Below are 27526 nucleotides of genomic sequence, written 5' to 3' on the forward strand. Positions count from 1 at the left end.
GGTGGTGGGGCACCCGCGCGCATCTGACGGCGGGCATGGACTTGCAGACCCCGGGCCACCAGAAGACAGTGACCACGGATGGCTCCCTGGAAGGGTGGGGAGTGCACACCGAAAATCTGCACGCGAGAGGCCTCTGGCTTCCGACGGAGAAATCCCTCCATATCAACGTCCTGGAACTCCGTGCAGTGTTTTGGGCCCTCAGGTCCTTCCTTCCGTCCCTCAAGGGCAAGGTGGTGAGGATCTTCACCGACAGCACCACCACCATGTTCTACATCAGGAAGCAGGGCAGTACCAGATCCCCAGCCCTGTCCAAGGAGGCGCAGGATCTGTGGCATTGGGCCGTCTCCCAAGGGATGTTCCTGGTGCTGTTTCATCTGGCAGGAATAAAAAACACCATCGCTGCGCTCGAGCCACGAGTGGGAACTACGACAGGACCTAGTGGACCGCCTCTTCCGACACTGGGGCACACCCAGATCGATCTGTTCGCGATGGCGACGGCGACGAACTCCAAGTGCCGGAGGTTCGCCAGCAGGTTTCCCCAGCCGAGGAGCATGGGCGATGCTTTCTCGTTCCCCTGGGAGGGCCTATTCCTGTATGCGTTCCCTCCTTTACCGTTGCTGATACGGCTCCTCAACCAGCTCAAGAGGTCACGGTGCAGGATGATACTCGTCGCACCCGCGTGGCCGAAGCAGATATGGTTCCCGGACCTTCTGGACTTGTCAGCGTCCCCGTCAATCAAGCTGCCAGTGGGTGCGGATCTTCTCTCCAGGGAAGGAGGGGCCATCCTCCATCACAACCCGAAGTCGCTGAACTTGCAGGCCTGGCTCCTGCAGCGCTAGAGTTTGGAGGTTACGACATACCGGCTGACTGCAGAGAGGTTCTTGCAAAGGCCAGGGCGTCCTCAACTCTTAAATGCTATGGACACAAATGGAAGAGGTTCTCTGTCTGGTGCCACGCACAGAAGATTAACCCTCTACAGATTACGGCTCCGCAGGTACTGCCGTACCTACTGACGCTGGCCAAGGCTGGACTAGCGCACGCTTCCATCAAGATTCATCTTGCTGCGATCTCCCGATACACCAGAACCACGGGACGGACGTCCTTGTGGTCTCATCGTCTGGTGAAGGAGTTCATGAAGGGACTGTTCAGATCGTTCCCGCCGGTGAAGGCGGCGGCCCCGGCGTGGGAGTTCAACGTGGTGCTGACCAAGCTCATGGGACCTCCGTTCGAGCCTCTGCACTCAGCTTCTTTGAAGTTCTTGTCGTGGAAAACAGTGTTCCTTGTGGCCATCACCTCCGCACGACGAGTGGGAGAGATCCAGGCCCTTTCCTGCAAGCCCCCGTACTTGACTTTTCACGACACGAGGGTAGTGCTCAGGACGCACCCCTCCTTCATGCCCAAGGTGCCGTCGGACTTCCACCTCAACGAACCCTTGGTGTTGCCTGTTTTCTTCCCGTCGCCATCGTCGCTGGCAGAGAGGACTTTGCACTCGCTGGATGTGTCTAGAGCGCTGAAGTTCTACGTGGACCGCACAAAGAGCTTTCGGAAGACGTCACAACTTTTTGTGAACTTTGGACCTGTCAATCAGGGGAAGGCTCTCTCAAAGGCTTCCATTTCCAGATGGCTCTCCGGCTGTATCATGTACTGTCATCGGTTGGCAAACCGACTGCTGCCCGGCCGTCCGAGAGCCCATTCCACCAGAGCGATCACAGCTACCACGGCGTTCCTATCTGGTGTGCCCCTGCTGGACACCTGCAGGGCTGCTACGTGGAGGTCGACGCACACCTTCACGAAATTCTACTGCGTCGACCGGGATTCCAGGGAGGAGTCCAGGGTCGGCCAAGCAGTGCTGCGCAACCTGTTCGCCTAAGGTGAGCCTGGTGAGGAGGTAAGAGACGCTTAATGTTGAGTTGTTGTATTGCTTAATGTTGAGCCTGTTGCCACCTCCTGTGGTTGTGCATGTGTGTACTGCTATGTATTCTCTTATTCATGAGCATGTGAATCCATGCCAAACCCCATGCTGGAGAAGGAACAAGTTACTTACCTGTAACTGTTGTTCTCCAGCATGGGTCTGGCATGGATTCACATGCGAACCCTCCCTCCTACCCCTCTGCGGCTCTTCACTTGGTCATACTGCCTATTCACGTGCTACCAAATCTGAGGATGGCTGCCAGAGGCGGGGCTTAGGGAGAGGGCAGTCATTGGCTGTGGTCATATGACGCAGAAATCAGTGATTGGTTACTACTACGAAAGTCAGATCAGAAACAAAACTGATACTGAGTTTTTTCTTTACCGAGGATTCCCAGCCTGATGACGGGGAATATTCATGAGCATGTGAATCCATGCCAGACCCATGCTGGAGAACAACAGTTACAGGTAAGTAACTTGTTCCTTCACCAACCCTGTAATGCACAAATAAGCATAGATGCCTGTTAGGGAGAATTTTCATTTCTGTGCTAATTCCTTTCAAACTTAGAGACCCCCAGCTCTTTTGCTGGGCTTAGGACTTTTTAATTTTAACCTTGGAGTGAGTGAGACCTTTTTCTCACTCTCATGTGTTTTTACCTGATTTGGGCTGTTAGGGAGAATTCTCAGAAATGTGCTAATTCCCTTGTACCTTAGAGACCCCCAGCTCGTTTGCTGGACTTTAGGACTTTACATTTTTATCCTGGAGACAGTGACGCCTTTTTCCCACTCCGGTATTTTTCTTTGATTTGAACACTGTGTTTCTTTTGGTTTTGAAGTCTGACAAACTCCATAGGCATCATCTTTTTACATTGTGACACACAACACCTTCAGTGCAGTGGCACAGGGAAGTCTTTGAGATCTCCCAAAGGTTTAAATACGTTCTCTTTGTTAAACTAGAGCAGGTAAAATTGACTTTACCTTACTTTTGTAACTTTGTCAACCCAGCACACACTATCTTACATAGAGTGCTGGAGGGGTTACTTAGTATCCCCTTTGTCTACTTTCTCATGTAACATTTTTATGTTACCCTTCTACAATTAATGGCTGATGGCAGTGGTTTACTTATTCCAACCATTGTTGATTAAAACCGCGGGCTGCAATTGCCGCTGCAGTAAAGCACCCATGGGTGCCCATTGTGTCAAAGTGGCCCTGGTCTTCTTTTTTTGCCATTTTTTGTTGGAAATGTCCTTTTTGAGGTTTAATCTGTGTGTCAAACCAGTTTTGGTCCCTTTGTTCATTTTGTCTTTGGCAGGGTTCACTGTTGAAACCCGCCTCTGGCTCCAGCATGTCTGGCAGGGCTGGAAGCGAGGGAGGTGCCCGAAACTCCATGTGCTTAGTCTCCTTGGTTACAGGAATGCACCCAAAGGTGATTGGCCGTATGGGTGTCACTGGAGGACAGCCACCCTGCTGTGTGAGTGACAGCTAGGCTGTCAATGAATAGGAGAGACTAGCATAAAAGGCAAGATCTTTTGCGAGGAAGGCAGAGTTGACCACTGGATGAAGGAATCCGAAGAAGAACTTGGAAGAGACGCTTGCTGCAACTCCTGTACTGTTGGTTTGCCCGGTGAAGCCATGCTGCAGTGCTGAAGCTCCGAATTCGCCTCGACTAGAGAAGCCCTGCAATGGACAACTTATCCCCTTGGGTTGCTGTGACCAAATCAACCCCAAGACAAACTCATCTGGAAATACCTTCATTTCTGGCTGTAATTCCATTTGCTGCTGCAGGAACCGAGTGCCAGGAAGATCCTCCGGACTCCCTCGAAGCAGGACTAACCAAGTCTGAGCCACCTCAACAGAGTGCTGGACCCCAGAAGCAAGGAAAGCCCACAAGGTATACCCGAGAACCGTGGTGGTGCTATTCGCGAGAAGCTGAAACTGCGAAGTGCTGCTGATCTGAAGCTTGCCCATTGCTGTCGCTGACATTCAAATCGTAGTGCAGGAGTCCCCAGACGTCCTCGCTCTTGTCCCCATTACTGAAGCCCAGGAACAACTGGATCTGCCATGCTACAACAGGAACAGAAGCCAGCTGGAACCAATTTCTACAGACCTAAGGTACTGTAAACTAAGGGGTACTTACCCCTTGTTGTCTAGCATTGCTAGCTCTCACTTGAGACTTGCCTTTGCTGCCTTTTGCAGAGTTGCTTGCAGCTTTGCCCATCACAAGCCTCACAGCTTGTGGCCCAACAGTGATTTCATTTTCTACAAAGATCTCTAAACATTGTGCAAGACTTTTTACTTACCTTCAAGAAGTGCCTCAGCTTCCCTAGACTTTGCTCAACTGACATTGGCTGTCCTTGTTCCCTGAAGACTCTTCTAACCTTTGACTTTGTGTTTGAACTATCCCCCCAAAAAAGTCCTACATACTTTACTTGTGTAGCTGGGAAAGGGTTAATCTACATTGCATTGGGGGGTTCAAAAGTACTTGCCTGTTTAAGAAACTTTTTAACCATTGTTTCATCCGCTTACCGTTTCCTTTTTGACACCAAACTCAGTATTACTCTAAATGTACCTGTGATATATTAATGTCCACAGTGCCCTAGTTATTTAAGTCACCTCAGGGGCCCTCATTACGACCCTGGCGGAAATCGAAAAACGATGGCGGAAATGCAATACCGCCATCGAATACCGCTCGGTGCGATTATGACCCGTCACCGTAAAGTACGATGCCATTAGCGACACCGTAGTGAACACCAACGCTAACTGCACCAAGTACACGCACGCGCGCCATGCGAAACCGTAATTACCACCATGGCGCAACGGTACGGGAATTCTGACCCTAGCGGACATGTACCTAACGCCATCAAGCATGGCGGAAAGTACCATTCCGCCATGGTGAGAAGTACGGCATCGCAAACCAACCGTAAAAGGCCCTACTGAGTGCCTGTACACCACTCCCTGGCCACATTGCACAACTCCTCGTAGGTGCAATGAAGTCACAAAATGCAACCAGTGAAATGTACAAGTCACCCATGCATGCCAACGAACAAATGAATGTAGGGGCTCCAAGTGCCTTGTGAGTGGCCATCCATATTAGCCATGGCACCATTGCCGTACTGATGCAGCACAGGCATGTGAAGCTTCAAGTACAGCAACATGAACTGAAAACTGAGACAAACAAAAACAGGCCCCCCATCGCTTGACACCAGTGTAAGGCAACATTCAAAGCAGTATCCTGAGTGAGACTGCACCAGCCCTGTACTCCTGCCAGTAAACAAACCAACCATCAGCATAAGCATGTACCACACAAGTTGGCAGAGTGACTGAGCAGCCAGGCTCATCTCAAGAGGGGCCAATGGGAGCTGCAGGGCACAGATGGCACGAATACAAAAGCTATTCCAATGGACATGACCTCAGTCTCCCTCCACGAAACGCACGCAAACACAGGCACCTGTGACCAGCCATATTCTGATAATCACATCATTCCACCAATCCACCTGGCTGACCGGCATCTGTTACACAAAAGCTAATCCCCCTCCCATGAGCATGACATCATCAAAACAGACATAATGGCAGCCCCTATCCCTGACCTTACTGGCCTTCGTAGGCAAACGCGCCCAGTACAGTACCACGCAACTATACTCAGAAGCCGGAACCCAAAGCAGATCTCCTCACAATACATCGCTCCACAAATAGGAATATGCTACATTACTTGCAAAGAATAACGCTACACGGTCAATATCATAATCAAAATTTAATGCACAACAAAATCACCCGGGCCATACAGCTATTAGGTCATGAACTCCAAATTATATCTCATAATTGTGGGCTGCATCCGCAATAAATGACCAGCTTCTTCTTGTGTGACGCCCTGTTCCTCCATGGTACACAGGGGCTACATTCACGTTCAAAAAGGCAACATGGAAGCGCCTAGAACCGCAGGGCCGTCCCATTAGGTAGGCACTAGTCCAGCTGAAAGGTCGAAATGTTGCTCCTAGCCACTAGTACTGCGTAAGGGCATGTGGGCCATTGGCGATCGTCCCATAAGATCGTAATGGTGCTCCACTGATTAACACGAAGCAGCAGGTGTCGGGAGTAAAAGCCATCTGCAGGAGTGGCATACAGATGGCAGCGGCAAAAGGGGAGGAGATACCTGTCACCCAAATGAAACGAAAAAGAATAGTATGGGCATCAGAACTCCATTTGAATTACTCACTTCAAAGATCACACTAAATCCACAGCCATATGCATGCTAGCCCACTCAAAAGGATTATTCGCACCCAAAAATCACTTGCGAATCATAACTATATAAATCGAGGTGAAAACACTATTACAAACGAGTGTTTGTGTGCATACGTCTGTTAAAACAGAATCCATTATATGGGATTAGTAACGTGCATAGACACAAGTGTTTGAAGGCGCGTCGAGACAGGGAGGGTTCAACAAGGGCAGATAGACGATGGTCCCACTATGGCAGCCCTGCATCACATAGCGCAGGGGAAGTGGATAGATTCCAAAAAGCCATGTACATGGCAGACTCTCTATTAAATCATCTGTCCATGCATCCATACATCATTCCCTCATCCCGGTATAAAAACGCCTAATTATTTACTCACATAACATTTGAAATTTCCATTGAGTCTGTGCGTAATGCAGTCTGCAAATTCCACTGTGCTCCAGGCCGGAATTCTAGTGTTGTGAAGTAACATGTATTTGGGAACGTCCTGCCTTATCCTCCACTACGCTATTGCGCATCCCATACTATTCATATCAATCATTGCATTCTCGCCATGGCCCCTGTCCCAAGGACATTAAACAATAGAACTTTATATCTGCAGTCAGACCTGTGGGCGTCTCCTCGCCGCTAGCTGGAAACCGAAAGCGCTGTCCTTCGAATTCCTCATTTGCAACATCACGTCGAAAAGGCATCTGTGACCGCTTGAAATCACAAATCCATCCATTTAGTGCGGCAGTGTGTGAAAATGGCAACTGGCTTCACTCACAAATGGGACGCCCCGCCCGTCGGTGAACCGCGGTACAGTGCTGCATGAGGGTCCACCGTTAATCGAGTACTACATTCCACTGACCCTTCACAAGTTTGTTCCCGACTGCAAAGATAGTATGTGAAACAATGGGACCATAGCAGAATTAACATATGAACCAATATCTCACTGCCATCGGGATGAAATACATGATTGTAATAGCAAGATGCCATGCGTCGAATTGCAGCGTTGTGTGCGGGACGTGCTCGCCCAAAGGGGATTGCAGCTTGCACAGGTGGAATGAATCACCACAGGTGGAGGCTATACAGCTTGAAAACACATAAATTGCACACCCAACCCCCTCCCACAACCACACCCACTCCAAAATGCTACCGGCAGGACTAGCGATGTTGGCCCTGGGGGACCTGATAGCACTGCAAGTACTCCAACTTCAAGAAGAAGACGAACACCAACTACTACAACAACCGGCCGCACAGAGGAGACGCAGGAGGAGGAGGGCAAGGCAGGGCCAGCAAGGCCCACCAGCACAGCCACTACCACCACGCAGGCAGTCCGCAACCCCACGCCTCCGAGCACATCCGTTCAACCTCACTGATGAGCAGATCCACACCCTCTACCGTTTGGACCGGGACACCATAACCGCCATTGTGGACATGACACACGCTGACCTTGTCAGCATGATAGATAGCCCAACCGCCATCCCACCCCTACTGAAGGTGGTGTCTGTACTCCACTTCCTGGCCACAGGCACCTACCAGCACACAGTCGGACAGTTGCATGGCATTTCACAGCCACTGTTGTCACGGACACTATTGCAAGTGCTCGATGCCCTCCTGAAGCACGCAGACGACTACATCTCTCTACCACGTTCGGAGCAGGAAATTACGAACACAAAAGTGGGATTCCATGCACTTGCCGGCATACCGGGTTGCATTGGTGCCATCGACTGCACCCATGTGGAATTGGTTGTCCCACATGCCATGGAGGCCCAGTACCGCAACCGAAAACAATATCATTCTCTTAATGTACAAATGGTGTGTGACTCAACCAGGATCATTACACATTGTTGTGCCCGATTTCCTGGATCAACCCATGATTCCATGGTCTTACGGAACTCTACAATACCACGCTACATGGAGCGACACGCAGGGAACAGATCCTGGCTACTCGGTGAGTCTCATTTCATGCATGATAATGTGGGGTATGTGATGCGGCAATGACCTGGCAGGAAGGGGGGGGGGGCTTACGTAGCAATGTCATTCCTCAAACATCCTTTATTGTCCACATACAGGTGATGCCGGGTATCCACTGAAGAGATGGCTCCTTACACCACTCCGGAACCCACAGAACCAGCATGAGGAGGACTACAACCATGCCCACTCACGTACCCGTGTAGTCATAGAACAGGCATTCGGCCTACTGAAGGGTCGTTTCCGCTGCCTCAGCAGGTCTGGCGGGGCACTCCTGTACCGCCATGAGAAGGTTGCAAAGATGGTCATGGCATGTGTCATGCTACACAACATGTGCGTACGTAGAAATGTGCCCATGCCCCCTGACGCAGAACTGCAAGCACCTGAATATGGTCATGATGAGGGTGGGGATGTGGCAGCACCTCAAGGAGTCCGCGAGGCACAGGAGGGCCGTGAAATTCGTCAGATTATCATAGATTCATGCTTCTAGCACTCACGCCTGGTGGCTGATACATGGACACGGGACTTGTGGCACTGTGTGTGTCTGGAACATGCACAATATGGACTGTACGCCTATAATGGCCTCGTACACAAAGATCAATGTCCACACATCTCGTTGGATGATTGTGAAATGTTTATAGCATATGTGAAATTATGTTACACACCCCATCGACCCGCCACCCAAGTAAGCCCAACACACCCCCTCCACCCTCCTACCTCCCCCCCGAACACCAGTGTCCAAGGATGCTCATTGTCAGTGGGCAGACGCTATTGCAAGCCCCCTCTCTGGGTATCAGGGGCACCCCTGCCTGTGGAGCGCAGGTTCCTCCCAGATCTACGTTGGGGGCTGCCCTGGACGGAACTTGCAACGGATGATGTCTCTGCCTGCTCACGTCCATGCATGTCCCTAAGGGTTTGTGAGAGCTCAGTGAGCACACGGCGCACAGCGGCAAGTTCAGCACATACGTCTTTGGACGTCGCATGCAGTTCCCCCCTCAGGCTCTCGGTGCTTCTCTCCATTTGTACTCTCAGGCTCTCGGTGCTTCTCTCCATTTGTACTCTCAGGCTCTCGGTGCTTTTCTCCATTTGTGCCCTTAGTGTCTCTGTACATGTTTCTATGGCTGCCTTAGTACCCCCACATTCATCAGCATGGTCCTTGAGGAGCGTGGCCAGTTGCTGCTGTTGCACGATCACCTGGTCGAGGGACTGTTGCCTCTGCTGGGCCATGGCCATTTGCGGTGGTGTCACAGAGGGGCTGATCACCTCATGTTGCCTTGACACAGGGCTTGTGGGGGATGGCCAGTCGTCGTCTTGTGGGTGCCCCTGCGTGGTATCCTCATGGTGTACGGGATGAAACAAACAGGGGGATTGAGACAGGTCATGGATGGATCGTACATCGACATCACCGTTTTCTGTGTCGGAGCATGCTGCCATTAATGCAGTGTCACCTATGGTGCTGCTGCCACCAGAAGCAGTGCCTTCTGTGGCATCCATTGGGGGTGCCTGTGGTGGTGCTGTTGTGGCCATGCTGGCTGCTGGGGTGCCTGTTGAAGTCCCCTCCTGTGTGCTGCCACTTGATTTGTGCTGCTGCCGTGTCTTGATCCGTGCAGCTGAGGTGGAGGGTCTTTGGCCGTTGGTCTTGGCCCTCTTTGCAGGTGTGCTGGTAGGGGTGTCCTGGAGCTCGTCGTTTAAATCGGACCCTGTGGTGGAGTAAAGGAGGGCGAGCGTTATTTATGGGTCTGTGGAAATTGGAATGACAATGTATCACATGCATTGGGGTGGTACCTGAGGGTGATTTGGGTCAGGGCCTTGGAGGTGGTTTCATTTTTGTGTGGATTGAGGGTGCAGTTGTTTTGCAGCCTGCATTTAGGGGGTGCCTGCTGCACGTGTAGAGGGTGTTTTTAGGAATTTTAATTATTTATTTATTTAATTTGACTTTTAATGTGCGCTATCAGGCCAATGTATGTGGACGTTCTCCTGGACATGTGTTTCTGTTGCACTATGTGGACACATGGTACTTCACATGATTGGACATTGTGGTTTTAGCATTGTTTTATTTGGGACACCTACCTGATTCTTCGGATGTCTGCACTCCTTTCTCCATCCCTCCGACTCCCTCTATGGTCTCCATTCCAATGGTGGAGGCACAGATTTCTTCCCAGGGGGTCAACTTGCTGGGTGATTCCGATCCTCCCCCGGTAGCTGTGGCAATGTTACGGTTGGCGGATAGTATGCTCCGTACGCGTATCCGCAAGTCGTCCCATCGCTTTCTGCATTGCTGTGGGTTGCGGGGTGCGGTCCCCACCGCACTTACCCGCTGTGCCACCAGGGCCCATATGGCCTTCTTGTTCGCAAGTGCCGTCCTGGTCATTTGCGTCGAGAAGACGACGGCAGCATTCTCCTGGAGGGTCTCTGTGAGCACCGTGAGTTCCTCACGGGAGAAGTGGACCTGCCGCTTGCGGTCGCACGCTTTTTTCGCTACTTTTCCCATTGTTATTGTTTTCACTAGGGTGGATGACGGGTTGGGATGTGTCTCAGGGTAGTATTTTTAATGGTTGTGTGGAAATTCTGATTTTATAGGTGTACGGCGTGCTGTTTCCCGTTCCGGGACCATGTTTTTGCTTCCGTTTCCGTATATTTACGGTCACCGTATTTTCCGATTGCCGCTCATTACGGTGACCGCTATGATCGGTGGCGGAATTGCACCTAGGTCGCCGTACGACGGCGGTGAGGGGCGTTTTGGGGACATTTCCGCCATCGCAGACTTTGCACTTCCGCCACGGCGTAGTGCTCGTGCCCGATGGGTCAGAATTAGCCGCACTTTACTCCGTCGTGCAATGGCGGAAACGCTATTTACGCTATGGCGGTCAGGTCAGTTGCTTTCCGCCAGGGTCGTAATGAGGGCCAGGGTGTGGGAAGTGTCTGTGTGCCATCCCAAATGGGTATCTACTGATTTATTGAAACTGAGAGTGTGTATTTTTGAAGTATATTTAAGTGTTACATATTTGTTCCCTTCTAAAGAAGGCTTATTCAAACTGACTGTTAAATTATTAAATAATTGTTTAATCAAGAAACCTTGAGTGTAAGTGTTTTGTCACTGTGAAACTCTATCTTGCAACCCTACAGCTCACATTGACCCCTCTTGAGATGAGCCTGGCTGCTCAGTCACTCTACCAACTTGTGTAGTACATGCTTATACCAAAGATTGGGTTAACGATTGCCAAGAGGACAAGGCTGGTGCAGTCTCCCACAAGGTACTGCATACAATCCTGCCTAACACTGGTGGCAGGCGGTGAGAATCTATTGTAGAGTTGTTACATTGAGGATTTTGCTTTGCTTGTGTTCAACTAAACCCCCACAAGGCTAGGCTCCATCAGAACTGCAATTGTAACATGCCGAATATGGATAACTTCAGTCAGGAAGCCGTGATCATTTTGACAATAGATCAACTGAAAGAAATGTGTAAAGTCAGGAATCTTACTGTAAAAGGAAAGAAAAATATGTTGATTGCAGGGTTGTTGAATCACCAAAGTTTGGGTAGTAGGCCTTCAACACCGACTAACATACATGTGGAAATTGATAGTTCAGAGTCTAATTCTAATGTTTTGGAAGAGTCAAAGGAGGTAGAGGAGTCCAATGATAGGACCCCCTATTTGCCTCAGCCTGCTCTTTTGCCTCAAACCATGTCTACTGGGACACCACAAGGTCCATTGTTGAGTCCAGAATATGTGTCTCTTGAAAGAATGAGATTTGAATTGGAATTTAAAAGGTTGCAAGCGCAAGCTGAAGCCAAACATCAGGAAATCAATCTCAGGGAATTGGAAATGCAACATGCTCTTGACATGAAAATACTGTCTCTTGAAAATGTTTCCCTTCCAGAGTCCTCTGGGTCTTCCAGTCCCAAGAGGCCTCACCTGCCTAAAGAAGCAGGGGGTATTTATGATGTGAAACTTGATCTTTTGCATTAGTTGGGTGTCTTTGAATACAATCATGGGATTCAGGGTCTCACAGTGAATCAGATGATTCCTTGGCTTTTGTCTAGGCTTCCCTCGGTTGCAACTGATGCTGTAATGGTGGTGGGTGAACTTGAAAGACAGGAGTATGAGAATGTGAAGCTGGCCTTGATAGCCAGATTTGTGAAAACTCTTTCCCAGTACCGTAAGAGGTTTTGGACCCTCAAAAAGACTGATGCTACCCCTTGGGCTACCTGGGTGTGTGAATGTTTGAAAAACTTGGATGGATAGAGTAGTAGTGGAATGCAGTAGGGTGAGTAGTAATGCTGTCAAGATGGGAGAGTAGTAGTGGTGTGGAGAGGGGAGAGTAGGAAGGCATAGCACCAGTGGGTGGAGGTAGGGTGTGTATATCCCTGAAATGTGTCCTGCATGCTTCAGCATGACTCATCAAAGGACTCTACAAATTGGACCACATCACCCCAATGCCTACTGCCAAGCCTGTATCATCTTCGAATCCTGCTGTATCATCTACATGGCTGTCACCTTAAAGTCCCCAACCTACCTCAGCATCTCCGAAGGCCTACAATGCACCAGAAATAAGATATGTGCAAACAAGAAGACAGGCCTTTTCTGTCTACGGCCCAAGACTCTGGACCTCCTCCCATAAACATCCAACTCACCCACTTGCTTATAAAGTTCAGGAAGTAGCTCAAGACCCTCGTCTTTAAGAAATGCTCCTCCCAAACACCTTGGTCCATACAGCATCCACTCCCCACCAAACCTCAGAATGGGTGATGTGTTCCCCACTGTTTCCTCCCCAGTTACCTGTAGACCCATTGCTGACAATTGCCCTCTGTGATGAATCTCACGATGCCATCACTCCATTCCCTGAGATAGCCTCGCCTCATGTGGTATGAGGATGGCAGCTGCTCCCTGATCCTGACCCTGGGGGAGGCTATTTCTGGGAGGACCATATGGGGGAGTTGACCCTCGGGGGGATGACATGACATTGGGTGAGATATTGCATTTTAGGGATATTATTTCCATTCCCCATTCCCTAATGGCATATATGCAATTACTCCCATTGTTATCTTGACAACTCTACTGACAGTACTCAATGTCAGATAACAAGAAATGTAACACCAACTGAGATGAGGAAGAGGCAAGGAGCAATGATGATTACTTCTAGTGGGAGCAAACTCTCGCAAGTCTAGTAGCTGGAGGAATCCGATTGGCCCGACGCGATTTAAAACCATGCCTGGAAGAGAAGTATGGAGTCCATCATCTTCATACGCAGTGGTGGTGAGAGGAGCCAAGTAGAGAGACAGGAAGTACGGCGGCTGGCGGTGGCACAGGAAGTAGAATGACCAGGCAGAGTGAGAAGGCAGCCTGATGAGCAACGTGTCCAGTGAAGCTGTATGGAGGAGGCAGCAAAGTGAAAGGAAGCAAGCAGTGCTTCTGGCAGCCACAGGAGTTTGGACACTGACGGAGGACTGGATGCCTACTGGAGTAACTCACAGGATCTGTGAAAGCTGCAAGAATCGCAGTAGCAAACAATTCAGCGCCAGAGACGCAGAGAGAGCACAAGAAAGCAACTGGTGAGCCAGGGAAAGAGTCGGGACACCAAAGCAATGTTGTGCACGGCATCAGACCCCTAGACAGTGGGACTGGGGTCAGGGACCCACAGTACAAACTTGGGGAAGACTGAGAATAGCCAAGTTTTGAGGGCCTTTCTGAAGGAGAGATAGTTATCATTGTGGCGGATGTGGAGTGGTATGGAGTTGCAGATGGAGGGGGCTTGGACGGGGAAAGTGGTTCCTCCCATTCTGGTGGAGTTGTGATGGGGATAACGAGGGGAAGAGCAGAACCATTTTTGAGGTTTCCAGTAGGTTGGTAGCATGTGAGGAAATTTGGTCTGGTATTGTAGAGGGCGCAGTGAGTGATGCACATGGATTTAAAGGTAGCCTGTCGGCTGATAGGGAGCCAATTTAGTATTCTGTGTGTAGGGCTGATATGTTCTCTTTGTGAGACGGCAAGTAGGAGATGCACCACATAATTTTGGATTCTTTGTAGTTTCCTGAGCTGGTACACCAGAGCACCCAAGTAGAGGGAGTTATCATAGTCTAAGAAGGAGAGAATGATGGCAACAATTGCAGAGACTTGGTGTGGGTAGGGGAGGTGGTGTGGGTAGGAGAGATATGGGAAGATTTTTCTGCGGATACGTAGGGGAAGAGGCAGATTTTTAACACAGAGTTGATGCGGTGGGATAGTGATAGATTTGAGTCCAGTGTGCATTGAAGATACTTTACAGAAGTGGAAGCAGCATGAGCGGTTCCAAGGGAGTGTGGCCAGGGTGTTGGTTGGGAAAGGAGAGAGGTTTTGCCACATTAGGATTTCAGTTTTGCCCGGGTTGAGGAAGAAGTGGTTGGCTGTCATCCAGTGGCCAATTTCAGGAAGGATGGAGGAGAGGTCAGGGCGCGGAGAGGCTGACGTCTTAAGGATCTTGAGTGTGATCTGGGTGTCATTTGCATTATTATAGCAGATATGGTTATGAGAGCGGATGAGTGTTGGGAGTGAACTAAAGTAGGGATTGAAGAAAGGGGAGACAGGGAGGCTGCTTGCGGGACCCCTTTTGGAACAGGGCGAGAGATGTAGGAGAAAAGGGAGAGGAGCATGATTTGTGAGCAGTCCAAAAGGAAAGAGGAGATCAATGTTAGAGCTGAGTCTCTGATCCCTAAAGAGTGGAGCCTGTCTGTAAGTATGGCGCGGTCAATGGTTCTGAAGGCAGCATATCAGTCATGGAGGATGAGTGCATTTGTTTTTAAGTCACCCCAAATCGTTACAAGAGAGGATTCAGTTCCTCAGAGGGGTCTGAAGCCAGATTGGGCTGGGACAAGAAGGGTGTCAGTTTCTGTGAAGAGGGAGAGTTGTTTGTACACACTGCAGCCTAAGAGTTTGGCAATGAAGTGGGTGTTAGAAATAGAGCGGTAGTTGGAGGGAAGGAGGAGCTTATGAGAGGGTTTTTTGAGGGGGGTGTTGACGTAAGAAGTCTTGAAAGCCTCCGGGAAGACACCTGAGGTGAGAGAATGGTTAATAATGGAACAAGCAATCCTGTCTGCACATGTTGTATTAGCATGTTCAGCAAGGGTCTCCCGGGCAGCATGAAGGACAGCTTTGTGCTTGAAGTTTGACGAACTCCAGGTGTGAGATGGGGGTGTAAGAGGGGAAGACCAGCTCAGAGGGTGGTATAAGGATGGGGCTGGAGTGGGACGGGAAGAGGCGGGGTGCCAAAACTACTTTGGAGATGATGGAACTATGTCTAACAATGGCGATGTTGTGAAAGTGGTCAGACAGAGCGTTGCAGAGTGATTGGGAGTTAGGGGACATGTTGAGCAGCGTGCCATCTTGAATTCATTGATGATTATGTACAGCCCCCAGCTAGGGTTATGGGAATTGAAGATTCGGTTTCCATATACCGTCGAAGTTTTTTGAGGATTTTCTGATTTCTGTCCGGGAGGCCCTGGTCAGTCTTGCAAGAAAGGTTTTTGTTTTGAGTGTGGAGTTGGTTCTCCAAGTCCGCTTCAGGCACCACTTGAGGGTTTTGAGAGTTATCAGAGTGGCTGTCTACCACTTGGGGTTGAGGCCTGGTTTCTGGGAGATACATCTCATTGGAGTGAGGATGAGGAGGGTACGGAAGAGCCAACAATCAAAAAGGTCAATATAGGGAGGTATCTCATGGAGTGAGAGCTTTGGGAGTGAGTTTAGGAGGGAGTTGGCATCAGGTTTAATAATGACTTATTCCAGAGAGGGACGGTAACGGGAGAGGTTGGAGAGGGAAGACTGGCATGACAGGAAAGGGAGGGGGAGTGATCAGGATGGAATAAAAGATTTTGGTGTGATTTGTACAGATTAGTGGGTTAGGATGTAGGTGGAGATCAGGTCAGTGGAGCTGAATAAAGCACTGAGGGTGTGTCCTGCGGTATGGGTCAAGTGGAGGGCTGCCAGATTATCAGTGAGAGAACGGGTCATGGAGTTTGAGGGTATGTCAAACTAGATGTTTAAATCTCCTAATATTGTGAGGGACGGATGCTGAATCAAGGTGGCTGATAGGGCTTCACTGAGGGAGTCTGCAAAGTTCCTGTTGTATCCAGGGTATCTGTATAGGTGTAGGAAGTTGTGGTTGACAGAGGTGGAGACTTGTATCTTTACTAGCAGTGATTCACAGTCAGAGTTGTTTGGTAGGACTGCAGGATGGTGTTTGAGGAGGATGGCTAACACTCCTCCTCTGCTGGACTTATTCTGGACTATCAAGGAGTAGCCTCGGGGTAAGGCCTCATGTGCGATAGGTTTGTGGTCGTCAGAGAACCTGGTCTCCATGATGAAGAAGATGTCTGGGTTTTCGACTGAGATAAAGTCGAAGATGTTATATCTACTGATCTAGCATTGATGAATATTTAAGAGAGCAGGTTAGCTTTCTGGATGCAGGTTGTTTTAAGGTTAAGGGGGGGTCTGCATTTGCGGAGGTGGAGAGAGGTGGTGAGTGGGAGGGTCAGAGTGGGTTGAGAAGTGTGTTGGTGTAGGGCAGGAAGCTGAAGAGACGGGGAGGAGAGAAGGGATGTCAAAGAGAATTATTCAGGGATTCAGAGGAAGGCATGTGTGGGTTGTTGGGAGGGGGTGAGTAGCTGGGAGACTGGCAGGGCTTGGTGGTTTTGGGGGAGAGGGCAAGAGAGCTAGGACAGGGTTAGGGGCAGTAGAGGCGTTTGTTTGTTTGTTTGTTTGCTTATTAAATTTCTAATGTGCACCAGACCTGGAGGCAGCAGGGCGCAGCAAAGGATATGCAAAGCTTACAAAGTTACTGTTACGCTCACCTGGTTCCCACAGAGGCGTCGATCAGACCCGGACAGCTGCGGTCTCCACCAACGTGATGTGTAGTGAAGAGATGACAGTCTGGACTGGCCCGCCTAATCTTGTCTGCTGGACTCGTAGAAGTATTCTCCTGCAAGTGGAGAAAGGGATTTAGCCACTCGTGGACTTTAGTGATGGCCCCCCCCAACTGTTCTCGTTCTCCCCACTAATCACCTCCGATATCCCCTCTTGGTAACCTCACCTTATGTTTTTAAATGATGAGCTCTCCATCCTGCATGGCATGCAGGGGCGCGTAGATACCAGTTACTTCACTGGTTTGAAGGTACTGGAGGAGTTCCGGAGGAATATTGACTCCAGTGTCTTTAAAGTTCAAAGAGTTCAATATGTCCGATGTTCACTCTTGTTCCATTCCCTCGTTAGGTTGCAGCTGGGTCCAAAAGAATATTGCCTGGAGGCATCTGATGGCGTTCAAGTAAGAGTCTGTATTACCAAACACTGTCCAGTAAAAGTTGCATGAGTTTAACTTGCTGTTTTCTCTCCCTTTATAGGTGCAGCATAGAACAATGCTGCGAATTAAAGGATAATACCTCCGGTGGTAAAGCAGGTAAGCCTATGGTGGCAAAGAGATTGTCTTTGTCGGTTTTCTTGGCTCACCTTGTTATTCCTTTTGTTTTCCCCCAGGTGCTGGTTTTCGACGAAGAAAATGATGGAGGCAGCGCCGAGTTGAAAGATGCGGTGGACTGGTGAGTATAACGCGGCGCTGCTGCTGGCGAAGCGACGCGTGCTGAAATAATGTCTTTTCCAGGCTCGGAGATGTGCTGGGTCCGGAATCAGGAAAGGAATCAAATAATGTCCATGATCTAACCTCTTCTCCTTTCTTTTCCTTTTGTCTAGGAGCTCCGGATTCGAGGCGGGCGTGGCAGAAGACTGGATGCTGACTTGCAGACACGGTGAGCATTACGCTGCTGGATGCAGAATAACACGAAGCATAAGCTGCTGTTCGGGCGTGGTTTAAATAGCCTGCAAAGTAGTCCCAGGTAAGAAGTTCCCCAGAACCACACCCGAGTAAAAAATAGTCCCTGTAATAAAATAGTCCCATCCAGGCCTCACGTTGGCTTGGACTCATTTGCAGCATGGTCTGCATAAGGTAAGTAAAGTCTATGAGCCTGGCGCCTATGGCATTAAGACTGATTTCTATGATGAGCCTGGCGCCTAAGGCGCCAGGACTGAATCCAAACAGCCCCCAGCCGGGGCTGTTGGGGTTTTAATGAGTATCTGGATGCCTGCTCCCGGGGCTGATGGACTCGATCCGGATGCCCGGGGGTAGGCATCATGACAGTTACATAATGGTAAACAGTATACATTGACAAGTGAAATGCAAAATAGGTGGGGCTCAGAGTGTGCCGGTAATAAATTTCAACAAAGTTATTTACATCGTAATATACAGAGGTATTCAATAGTATGCTTATATAGTAGATTTCAAAGAAAGTTATTTGCATCGTTATATACAGAAGTTTACAATCTAGGAGGTGGGGTGTGCTGTAGTGCAGTAGTTTAAGTTGGGATTAGTCTTTGGTCAGATTGAGATGGGTGATGAGGTTCTTTCTGAAAAGTGGAAAGGGTTGATCAGCTCTCAGCTCGTTTGACAGTGAGTTCTAAAGTTTAGCTGCCTTCACAGGGAAGCTGTTGCCGCCGATCTTGGAGGACTTGAATCTTGGTACCACCAGGCAGTTTGTCTTGACAGCTCTAGTGGGCCTGCTGGAAGTTTTTCTGGGCAGTTTGTTGATTAGTTAGCTAGGGGCAGCATTGAGTAGTGCTTTGTGTGTCAAGGAGGCGATTTTTAGTTGAATTTTGTTATGGGTAGATAGCCAATTATATTGCCGGCCATGTGCAATCTTTTGTTAGTGCCTAGTGCGGCTCTAAGAGCGTTGTTTTGTAAAATTTTGAGGTTTTGGATACTGGCTTTGTTAGCGCTGCTGTATAGAGCATTACAGTAGTCTAATCTGGAGAGAATTAGTGCTCTGGCCAGTATAATGCAGCTATCATTGGAGAGGAAGGGCTTGCCAGCTCTAATAAACTAGCATGTGTAAGCTGTGGTGGAGGCCATGGATTTCAGTTGCTTATTGAATGACATAGTGGCGTCCAGGTAGAAGCCTAGGGTTTTTACCTCCTTTGAGACTGTGATGTTGTTGCCATCAATGATGAAAGAAGAGTATTCGTGACCTAGTTTGGAGATGTTAGAGGGGCTGCCAAGAATTAACAGCTCTGTCTTGTCATCATTCAGGCATAGGCCATGTGTGGGCATCCATCCCTGAATGATGAGGTAGATCCTATTCACCAATGCCAAGTCCTTGCCATGATCCCCGGAAAGTGGGAGGAGAATCTGTGTATCATCTGCATAGTTAGTGTAGGTAATACCCAGAAGGTCCAAATCATCGAACAATGGCTTGGTGAATATGTTGTACAGAGTTGGGGATACGCAAGAGCCCTGAGGGACCCCGCACACGAATGGGGTGGGATTGGCCGCCGCTGATGGGGAGAATACTCTAATGGTTCTGTCGCTCAGGAATTATTCTATCCACTTGACTGCATCTGAGGAGAAATGGGCTGCTGAATCAAGGTGTCTGCAGAGGACCTTGTGGTCCACCATATTGAATGCAGCTGAGAGATCAAGTAGCAGCAGTAGTGCTGTCTTCCCTTTGTCTCTCGTGTTGGGTGGAATAGGGGAATGTGGGATCCTGACTAGAAGATCACAGTAGAAGCCAACAGAAATGTGTACGTTTTTAAAACTGTTTTCACAGTGAAAGAAAATGGGTTTTAAAATTGTATTCACAGTGAAAGAAAATGCAACAATGCCACCAGCTAGAGTTTTTCAATCACAGAAAGCTAAATGCTCCCCAGCCATTTATTATCGCCCCCATCTACACTTCTTAAAGGACTATAGTCTCTGAGCTATCAACCTTGTATTGCCTCTATTGTAATGCTTTGTAGAAACAAAGCAGAACTTCAGGGGGAGCCACTGTGCTTTCCTGCGCTTTGGTGTTTCACATATGAAAGTGTGAACACTGAGCTCGGAAAAAGGAAATATGGCGCAGCGGCAATGTTGAGTACCGGTATTATCTTGAAGCTTCGAGAAGTCCCAGGCCTCAATACGGCCAAAAATAAGAAGTGCAGTTACTGGGGGCCATTTGGAGCTGGCCTATTTAAAGGACTGCACACAGGTGTCTGTTTCACAGGGATAGTGTTGAGTCCTTTTTGCAGCACAAACCCTCCTTACCCTTTACATGTTTTGCACACCAACGGTGTGTCAGTACTAACCATGCACATGCCCTCTGACTCTCTCCACCTGCACCACCTGTCCGCCATTTTTACTGTTCAGTATTACATGGATGATATGAAAGGGGTTCATCCTGCACATTTTCTACAATATTTATTTTATTTGGATTTAAATCATTAAATGTGTGATTCATTTTGTAATAGCCTAAAAGAATTAACCTGGTTTGCATTTTTCCCCTTACCTGCTTTGTAATATTATCACACTTTTGGAATAGCGGAGACGAATACAGAGGTGGAGCCCGTGCATACAGGGGGTCAGTCTCCCTCATCCCCAACCCCTCCACTGCATTCCTTCCCATGTACCCAGCAAGCCCATGGGGCTCCTGCAGACTGTCCTGGTGAATTCCTCTTTTTTTAAAAAGGTTTGCTAGACAACCACATTTTTATCAGCTAGCGAGTCCGTGCCCAGTGAGTTCAACTTGTTCCGGGGCATATTGTGCCAGTGGATCTGTTACCGCAGCATAACCTCATTGCCCAATGACAACAGTGTGATCCCAAATTCCAAAAGATAAGTTTTCTATTTAGAAAATGTTTGTATTGTATGCATGCATGTGTGCATCTACATAATGCTTGTATGTTGTGCAGTTTGTGTGTGTGTGTGTGTGTGTGTTGGTGGCGGGGCAGGAGACCCAGATTCCTGATCACTGCTGCTGTTCTAGTGTCAGTTCAGCTTCATGGACGTAATTCACAGTGACCATGACTGGCATAGATTGTGGCCACAGCTACAGGAAGTGATTTACACTGACCATTACAGGCATTGCTGGATTGTGGCCCATGCTTGATGCAAGTGATTTACACTGACCATCACTGGCATGGATAGATTGTGGCTGCAGCTTCATGAAAGTGACTTACGATTCATTGCTGCAATATGTTGTATACATAGATAGTATGAGCACGTTATGAAGTGCTCCGGGGTGCTGTTGGTGACATAGCATTTGCTGGGTTTTTTCACCCTGGACAATCAATTGTAGATTCTATGCATTTCTATCCCATTTTCATCAAACATTGTTCTCTAAAATGCACCAGTTGCACACATTATTTAGAAAATATTCTCAGGGAGAATAGGTTAAGGTTCCCTCCCTATGCTTGGTCGCTTGTGCGAATTGAGAGATGTTAATGCCCCTCCACTAATAATATTCACCTGCTGCACACTGCCCTTAAGAGATTTTCAATGTCACTGCCCCCTCTGGAGACACCCGTGCTAGTTGGCACCAAACGCTGCCTCGGCCACTGAGCGGACATAAGAGAATTAATTACTCACCAGTTGTAGTAATGTTTGTACTTTTTAATGGAAATCCCTCTTGACTCAATGTGATATGCCCTTCTGTCCTCACAGCTTTTGTCCATTCAAGATACCAACCCGCTGGTGAACTAAGGTACTAAGAATGGAGCTGGAGACAGATGAGTCCTCATGTGCTTTTGGTCCCACTGTACATGAACACTAGAACATGTGCACTGTAAGCCACTTTTCTAAGACAGATTGTGACTTAAGGGGCTTGCACAATAAGGCTCCAATATGGAAGACCTGATAAAAGCAGCACTTTTGTCAGGTGAGTACAAAGCCATCGGTAAAATGGAGTTAACCCCATCATAATTTAGCAGTCAGACCTACCATTCAAGCGAAGAGTGGAATATCAGCCTGGCGGGCATAATCCCCTCACCATTTCTGGCAATTCCTGCTTCCTTCCCATGCATAGTGGTCACCCCAAACATCCATGCACTGGAGTCTGGAGGAAATCTCTTTGGGATCTCTGATGCCAGGGAGGGATGTCACCAGACTGTAGCTATGCTACTGCCATCCACTAGCTAGCTCTCTCTGCAGAACATTAAATAGTGTGACAGAACCCATCTCTAGGTTTAGTTAAGGTGGAGTGGGAGCAGTGTGGGTGCACCGCAGAGTTACCACCCATGATATCATATGATATGGCATTTAAACGCGCCTGTACACAAGGGTTTCTAGGCGCCACAATACATGTGAGGGAAGGCAAAGGGAAGACAAGACAAACAATCTTACTAGACCTTGTGACATTCAAATTGTGCAAGTGTGACACAAGAAGTGCAGGGTGAAGGGAGAGGGAGGAGTGCAATGGAGAGGTTAGGGGGAAAGAGCTATCATGGCAGCAGGCTAAGAGTAAGTGCAGCCAATGCAGCACAGCTCTGGGTAAGTACAAGGAGGCAGGGGTGGGTGTAGGGGTTACATTTACAGCCCCTGAGTTCACAATAGGCCAGGAGGCAGAGCAAGGAGGAATGGTCATGGAGGAGCCTGGTACCCAGTGAGACTCTGAGGGTACCAAGCAACCAGTCGGTGCAGCAGACAGTTAAGTTAGCAGGGAAGCGAGAGAGAGAAAGCAGAGGAGAAAAGGAAGGTCTTGAGTCGCTTCCAAAACAGCAGATGGTCCAGCTCAAGTCTGATAGGGCAGGACGCCCGTTCCAGAAGGAGGAACATGAAGAGGAGCGAGATCTAACCCCCACCCTCCCACTTTCTGCTTGGAGAAGCGTCTGGCCCTCAGAGAGTTGGAGGTAGATGGGTGAAGGGCTCTAGAAGGACGGTATTTCGGCAGAGGTCCATGATGTGAGGAGAGAAGGAGAGCGTGGCGTCAATCAATGTTATTTGCCTCGATGGAAGGCTAGGGTAGAGGGCCCAAGGAGGACGGCCAGAGTGAGAGAGGAAAAGCAGGAGCAGGGGTCCCAATGAGAAGGATCTATGTCTTACTGGCATTAAGGCAGAGATCATTGGAAGCGCACCAATCGCGGATTGTGGATAGGCAGTCAGGAATGAGCGACCAAGGACAGGAACCTGAGGGAAGCCTGAAAGAGAGCCGAGTGTCATCTGCATAACACTGAAAGTTAGAAGAGAAGGTGGAGATCAGATGGGCCAAAGGGGCCAGATAGACATTGAAGAGCCAGGGTGAGAGGATAGAGCACTGGAGGGCACCACATGTGGAGACAGAGGTAGTAGAGAGAAAGGACCCAAGTTGGACCTAGAAGGGTCGGTCCAGGAGGAAGGAGATCAGCCACGCCAGGGTCTGATCCATGATGCCCAGGTTCTCGCAGAGACGATTGATCAGTGTGGCGTGATTAACTGTGCCAAAAGCAAAGGAAAGTTTGAGGAAGATGAGGACAGAGGGAGAGCTGGAGTCAAGATTAAAGAGCAGATCTTCACAGGTGTTCAGGTGAGCAGTGTCCCTGCCTCTGGCTGCTCTAAAACCGGACTGATGATCATGGAGACAACCAACAGAATCAGTATGGAGAGTAAACTAGAAAGCTGGGAGATGGCCAGCTTTTCCAGGAGTGTGCCCAGGAAAGGAGTGATAGAAATCAGTCAATAGTTAGCCGGACAGGTAGGATCGGCAGAAGGCTTTTTTTTTAGGAGGGGTGCACAAGGGAGTGATTGAAGACAGAGTGGAAAGATCCATTGGCGAAAGAGTGTTTGCAGAAATCGGCCAAGGCTGGAGCAAGGGTGGCAATGTTGTCCATGATGGTTCTGCAAGAGCAGGGGAGCACCTGTTTGGGTGACAATTTAATAGATCAGACTTGTCTAGAAACATTGTCAGGTGTTATCAGAGAGAAGGAGGAAAAGGGAAGAGGAGAGGGAGAGGCGGCCAAAGGGGGCCTGAGAGAGGTAGAAGGAGAAGAAGAGGAAAGCGAGGACAAGATGTCCTGAGTTTTAGTGGTGAAATGCCAGAACTGTACACAAGGCCTGGGAGGCAACAGGAGGGGTGGAGGCTGCAGCGGGATTGGCCAGCTCCTTGCAGATTCTAAAGAGTATGGCCATGTGTTTAGGGGCCGCAGAGACGTGAGCTTAAATAGGGACACTCTTTTTGGAGAGGACAGAGAGTCTGTATTCCCTTTGGTGCAGGTGGCAGGCCACTTTGTCATAGGGTGTACCTTAAGCCCGCCACTTCCTCTCAGCCACCCTGCACTTGCGTTTCAGGGAGGTGAAGTCAGAGTCATACCAAGAGTTGCACTTGGAGGTAAGCTTCAGACGGATTCTTATGACAAGGGCAAGGATGTACAAAGTGGAGGAAGAGGTAACTCTTCCTATAAATTAGGTGGTGTGGGTCCAGTCGGAAGAAGCCTCCTCCCACCAGTGTCTAAATAAGACCCTAATGCTACAAGACGTAATGCAACATGTGCATACCATTATGTGTATGCGAAATTATATAATTTCTATGTGAAATGTGCTAGTCTTGATGTAGCCATGCCAACTGTCAAGTCATACATGTCATAATCTGCTTTCAGTATGAAACATTGTTTTCCATCTGTTTTAGGCCAGTTTCCTACAAGTTTGGTTCATGCCACAAAAAGTGTTTACCTGAAATACATGGGGACCCAAACTAAATCCCAAATGTAACTGGCAATTAGTTTTTATTGAATTCTGCTCTGATGTGACAGATGGCATGTTCTGATGTTCCAAAATCACCAACCGAATCGTTTTACATTACAAAAACGACATATAGACTGCTTACATCTCAACAACTCACAATTTTGCTGGGCTATTTTAATCTTTTTCATGGAGCCATTTGCATGTTCAGAACCAAATTATGAGTGCTTGTTGTATTCTGATGTTTGTGTTAAGTGTTGGGCCAAAACTGAGTAATAGGTTTCTATGTTTCTGTAGTGTTCTAGCACATGCGCTGGTGGATTCCAACGGCGTGTCGTCGTGTGCCAGGATGAAAATGGGTATCCTGCGGCTAACTGTGATGAAAGTACAAAATCTGCTGAGCAGAGATCCTGTGAATCTGGTCCTTGCCCGGAGTGGGTTTACGGCAACTGGGGAGAGGTAAGACCAGTACCTGCGTTCCGCTTCCGCTTCTGAAGAAGTCCTTGGGGAAAGTGGCGCAGCAGCTCTTACTGCTTGTTGCCATCCTTGGATGATAATTCTTTTTAAACTGCTTCATCCCTTATTCCAGTGTACAAAGAAATGTGGAGGTGGAACAAGAACACGACTTGTTGTGTGCCAGCGTCCCAATGGTGAAAGATTTAATGACCTGAGCTGTGAAGTACTGGACAAACCACCTGATCGAGACCAGTGCAATACGCAGGATTGCCACTCTGATGCTCTGTGGAACACTAGTCCTTGGAGTTCGGTACGACCATAAATATTTATATCAATGTGAATAGGTTACAGCTGCGCCTTGCTATAAACTGGCAAATGCTTAAAGCTACAGCAGTGCTTTAAGTAGCATACAATGTTTGTGTTGTTTTAAAACACTGCACTTGAGGCGATTTACAGTACATGCAGACTGAGCAAACATATTCTGGGAAACACCAGTTTAGATTGTACATTTTATTCACCCTAAAGAGCACTTTCTATTGCCTAAAATGTCTATTTTTTCTGAATGTGCAAACATAGAGCCATAACTCATTGTGCAACATGAAGGCCATGCCCTGGCAATTAAGCAGATGGTTTCCTCTTGAATGATTTCCAATACTTTAAGTTGGAATGTGAATTCTGTGTCCAAGAAGGGACAGAAAAACTAGTTATGGAAGAATGCTGGTTCTATAGCAAGTTTTCTCATTGAAAGACATTGGCTTGTTAAAAGGTGCTTGGGAAGTCAGAATGGCATTTTTTATTAATGTTTAGAATCCTTGTCAACACAATTTGTATGCCAAGTTACATTTTTCAAATCAATTTACTTTGTGGATTGGTTTGTATTCGGTTCTAAAGCACTTTATATAAAAATTAATTTGTAATATATTGACTTCATAATTAGATATAGTTAAGTCGTTTAATGGGGGTTCACTTAATTTTAGATTTCGTGGATGTTTCCTGTTGCATTCCTGTAGATTCTTAACATTCTGCAATTGTACCTCAAAGAATTCTGTGTATAGCCATGCAGCTACTGAACAGTATTTTTTTGGGTACTTCACTTAGAAGGGACACTGCATTAAACAGTATATCTGGGGTGCTAAGATATAACATTTATACTGCAAAAACATTCAATGCAGTTTTTTCCTCTCGCCCAAAACTCCTTTAAGGAAAAATGGTGCTGCATTGTGAAACATGCTCGATTGTTGCATAAGCAAAAGGATAAGTAAAGACTGCTGCATTTGACAAATTGCAGCAGTGTTTAGTTCTGGGTTACATTTTTAAATGTATTTTTTCACTTATTTCACAAACTGTTTCTGATTTATAGTAATGTTTGCCTGAATGGATGCTTTACATCGGGGTTTAACAAGTCTGTAATGGACTTTGGAACTTCTGTGGGTAGATTTTGAGTTTCACACTTGCATAATTTGGACAAGTTACATGGGTCTGTAGTTTCCCAAATGTGCTTCAGCTCCTGTTAGATTACCAACTTGTTCAGAAGCAAATGACATGTTGATAGCCCTGTAACCCGGAGAGTGAGGGTAAAAAATAAAAAAGAAATGACTGACGTGAATATGCCTCATGGATTCCCCCCCCCCCCCACCATCATGTCTGTTTCAAATAGACACAGAAATTGTGGATATTATTATTTAAGAATGGAAAAGCGACATGACTGCCGGTGGTGTTTGGTGGTCAAATTTTCCCATAACAATTCAGCAATAGATCTAAGTGATGCTTCTTTAAGATGATCACTCCGTGAGATGCCCACTCTTCAAACTTCTTCAACAGAATTTGTGTTGATAGGGCACTGGAATAATACAGAACACAAGTGGCAGTATTAGTGAAACCACCTACCAAACTTCACATCCACCCTGTAAAAGGCATATAGAGAACAGTATGTGCCAAGGGTTTCACTTTTGTGGGATTGTGATGTAGTGAAATTGTATAGCAGATGGTATTATAGATTTGTTTATCTCCTATGCAGCTTTAGGAATCTTACTGATGTGGCATCATTTCCTTTGAGATGTGTTTTTGATTCCCTGCTCTCTGGGCAATTAATAGGTTACTACAGCCAGCACTAATGTTCTTTTGGAGGCAGATGTGTCAAACAAGGGGTTTGAGAATGTGTACAGGAAAACCTGAGTTAACCGTAACTGAAATTTTTGAAACTGTGTAGGGAGTTGTGGAGTTAAATGCAGGTTGGAAATGTCATTGGGCTGTTCCTTCGATAAAGAAGGCACAACCACAATACATGGCTGTTTTTACCACTAGATGCAGACAACATTCCTTGCTTCAGAGAAAGGGTGCTAATGGATCTAGCTAGGAGATGTAGGGGACCAACTCCATGGACATGAGTAAAGATCCTAACCTACATTTTAAGCTTTTTTCTCTACTTCACTGGCAGCCAGCAGAGATTGTGGAAGACCGGATTGATGCTGGTCCAGTGTTGGGACCCAGTAA

General features: G+C 48.0%; 1 protein-coding gene across 1 annotated transcript in view; it reads left to right on the plus strand.

Moving 5' to 3' along the window:
* Window positions 1-27526, plus strand: part of ADAMTS9 (ADAM metallopeptidase with thrombospondin type 1 motif 9) — a 1221593-nt gene that overhangs the window by 599690 nt on the left and 594377 nt on the right. Inside the window, exons 27-28 of the mRNA XM_069643707.1 lie at window positions 24875-25036; window positions 25167-25343. Of these exons, the coding sequence (XP_069499808.1) occupies window positions 24875-25036; window positions 25167-25343 (339 nt within the window). The remainder of the gene's footprint in view (window positions 1-24874; window positions 25037-25166; window positions 25344-27526) is intronic.

Source organism: Ambystoma mexicanum, chromosome 2p (assembly GCF_040938575.1).
Source record: "Ambystoma mexicanum isolate Mex_15411 chromosome 2p, UKY_AmexF1_1, whole genome shotgun sequence".
In the NCBI taxonomy this organism is placed as follows: Eukaryota; Metazoa; Chordata; class Amphibia; order Caudata; family Ambystomatidae; genus Ambystoma; species Ambystoma mexicanum.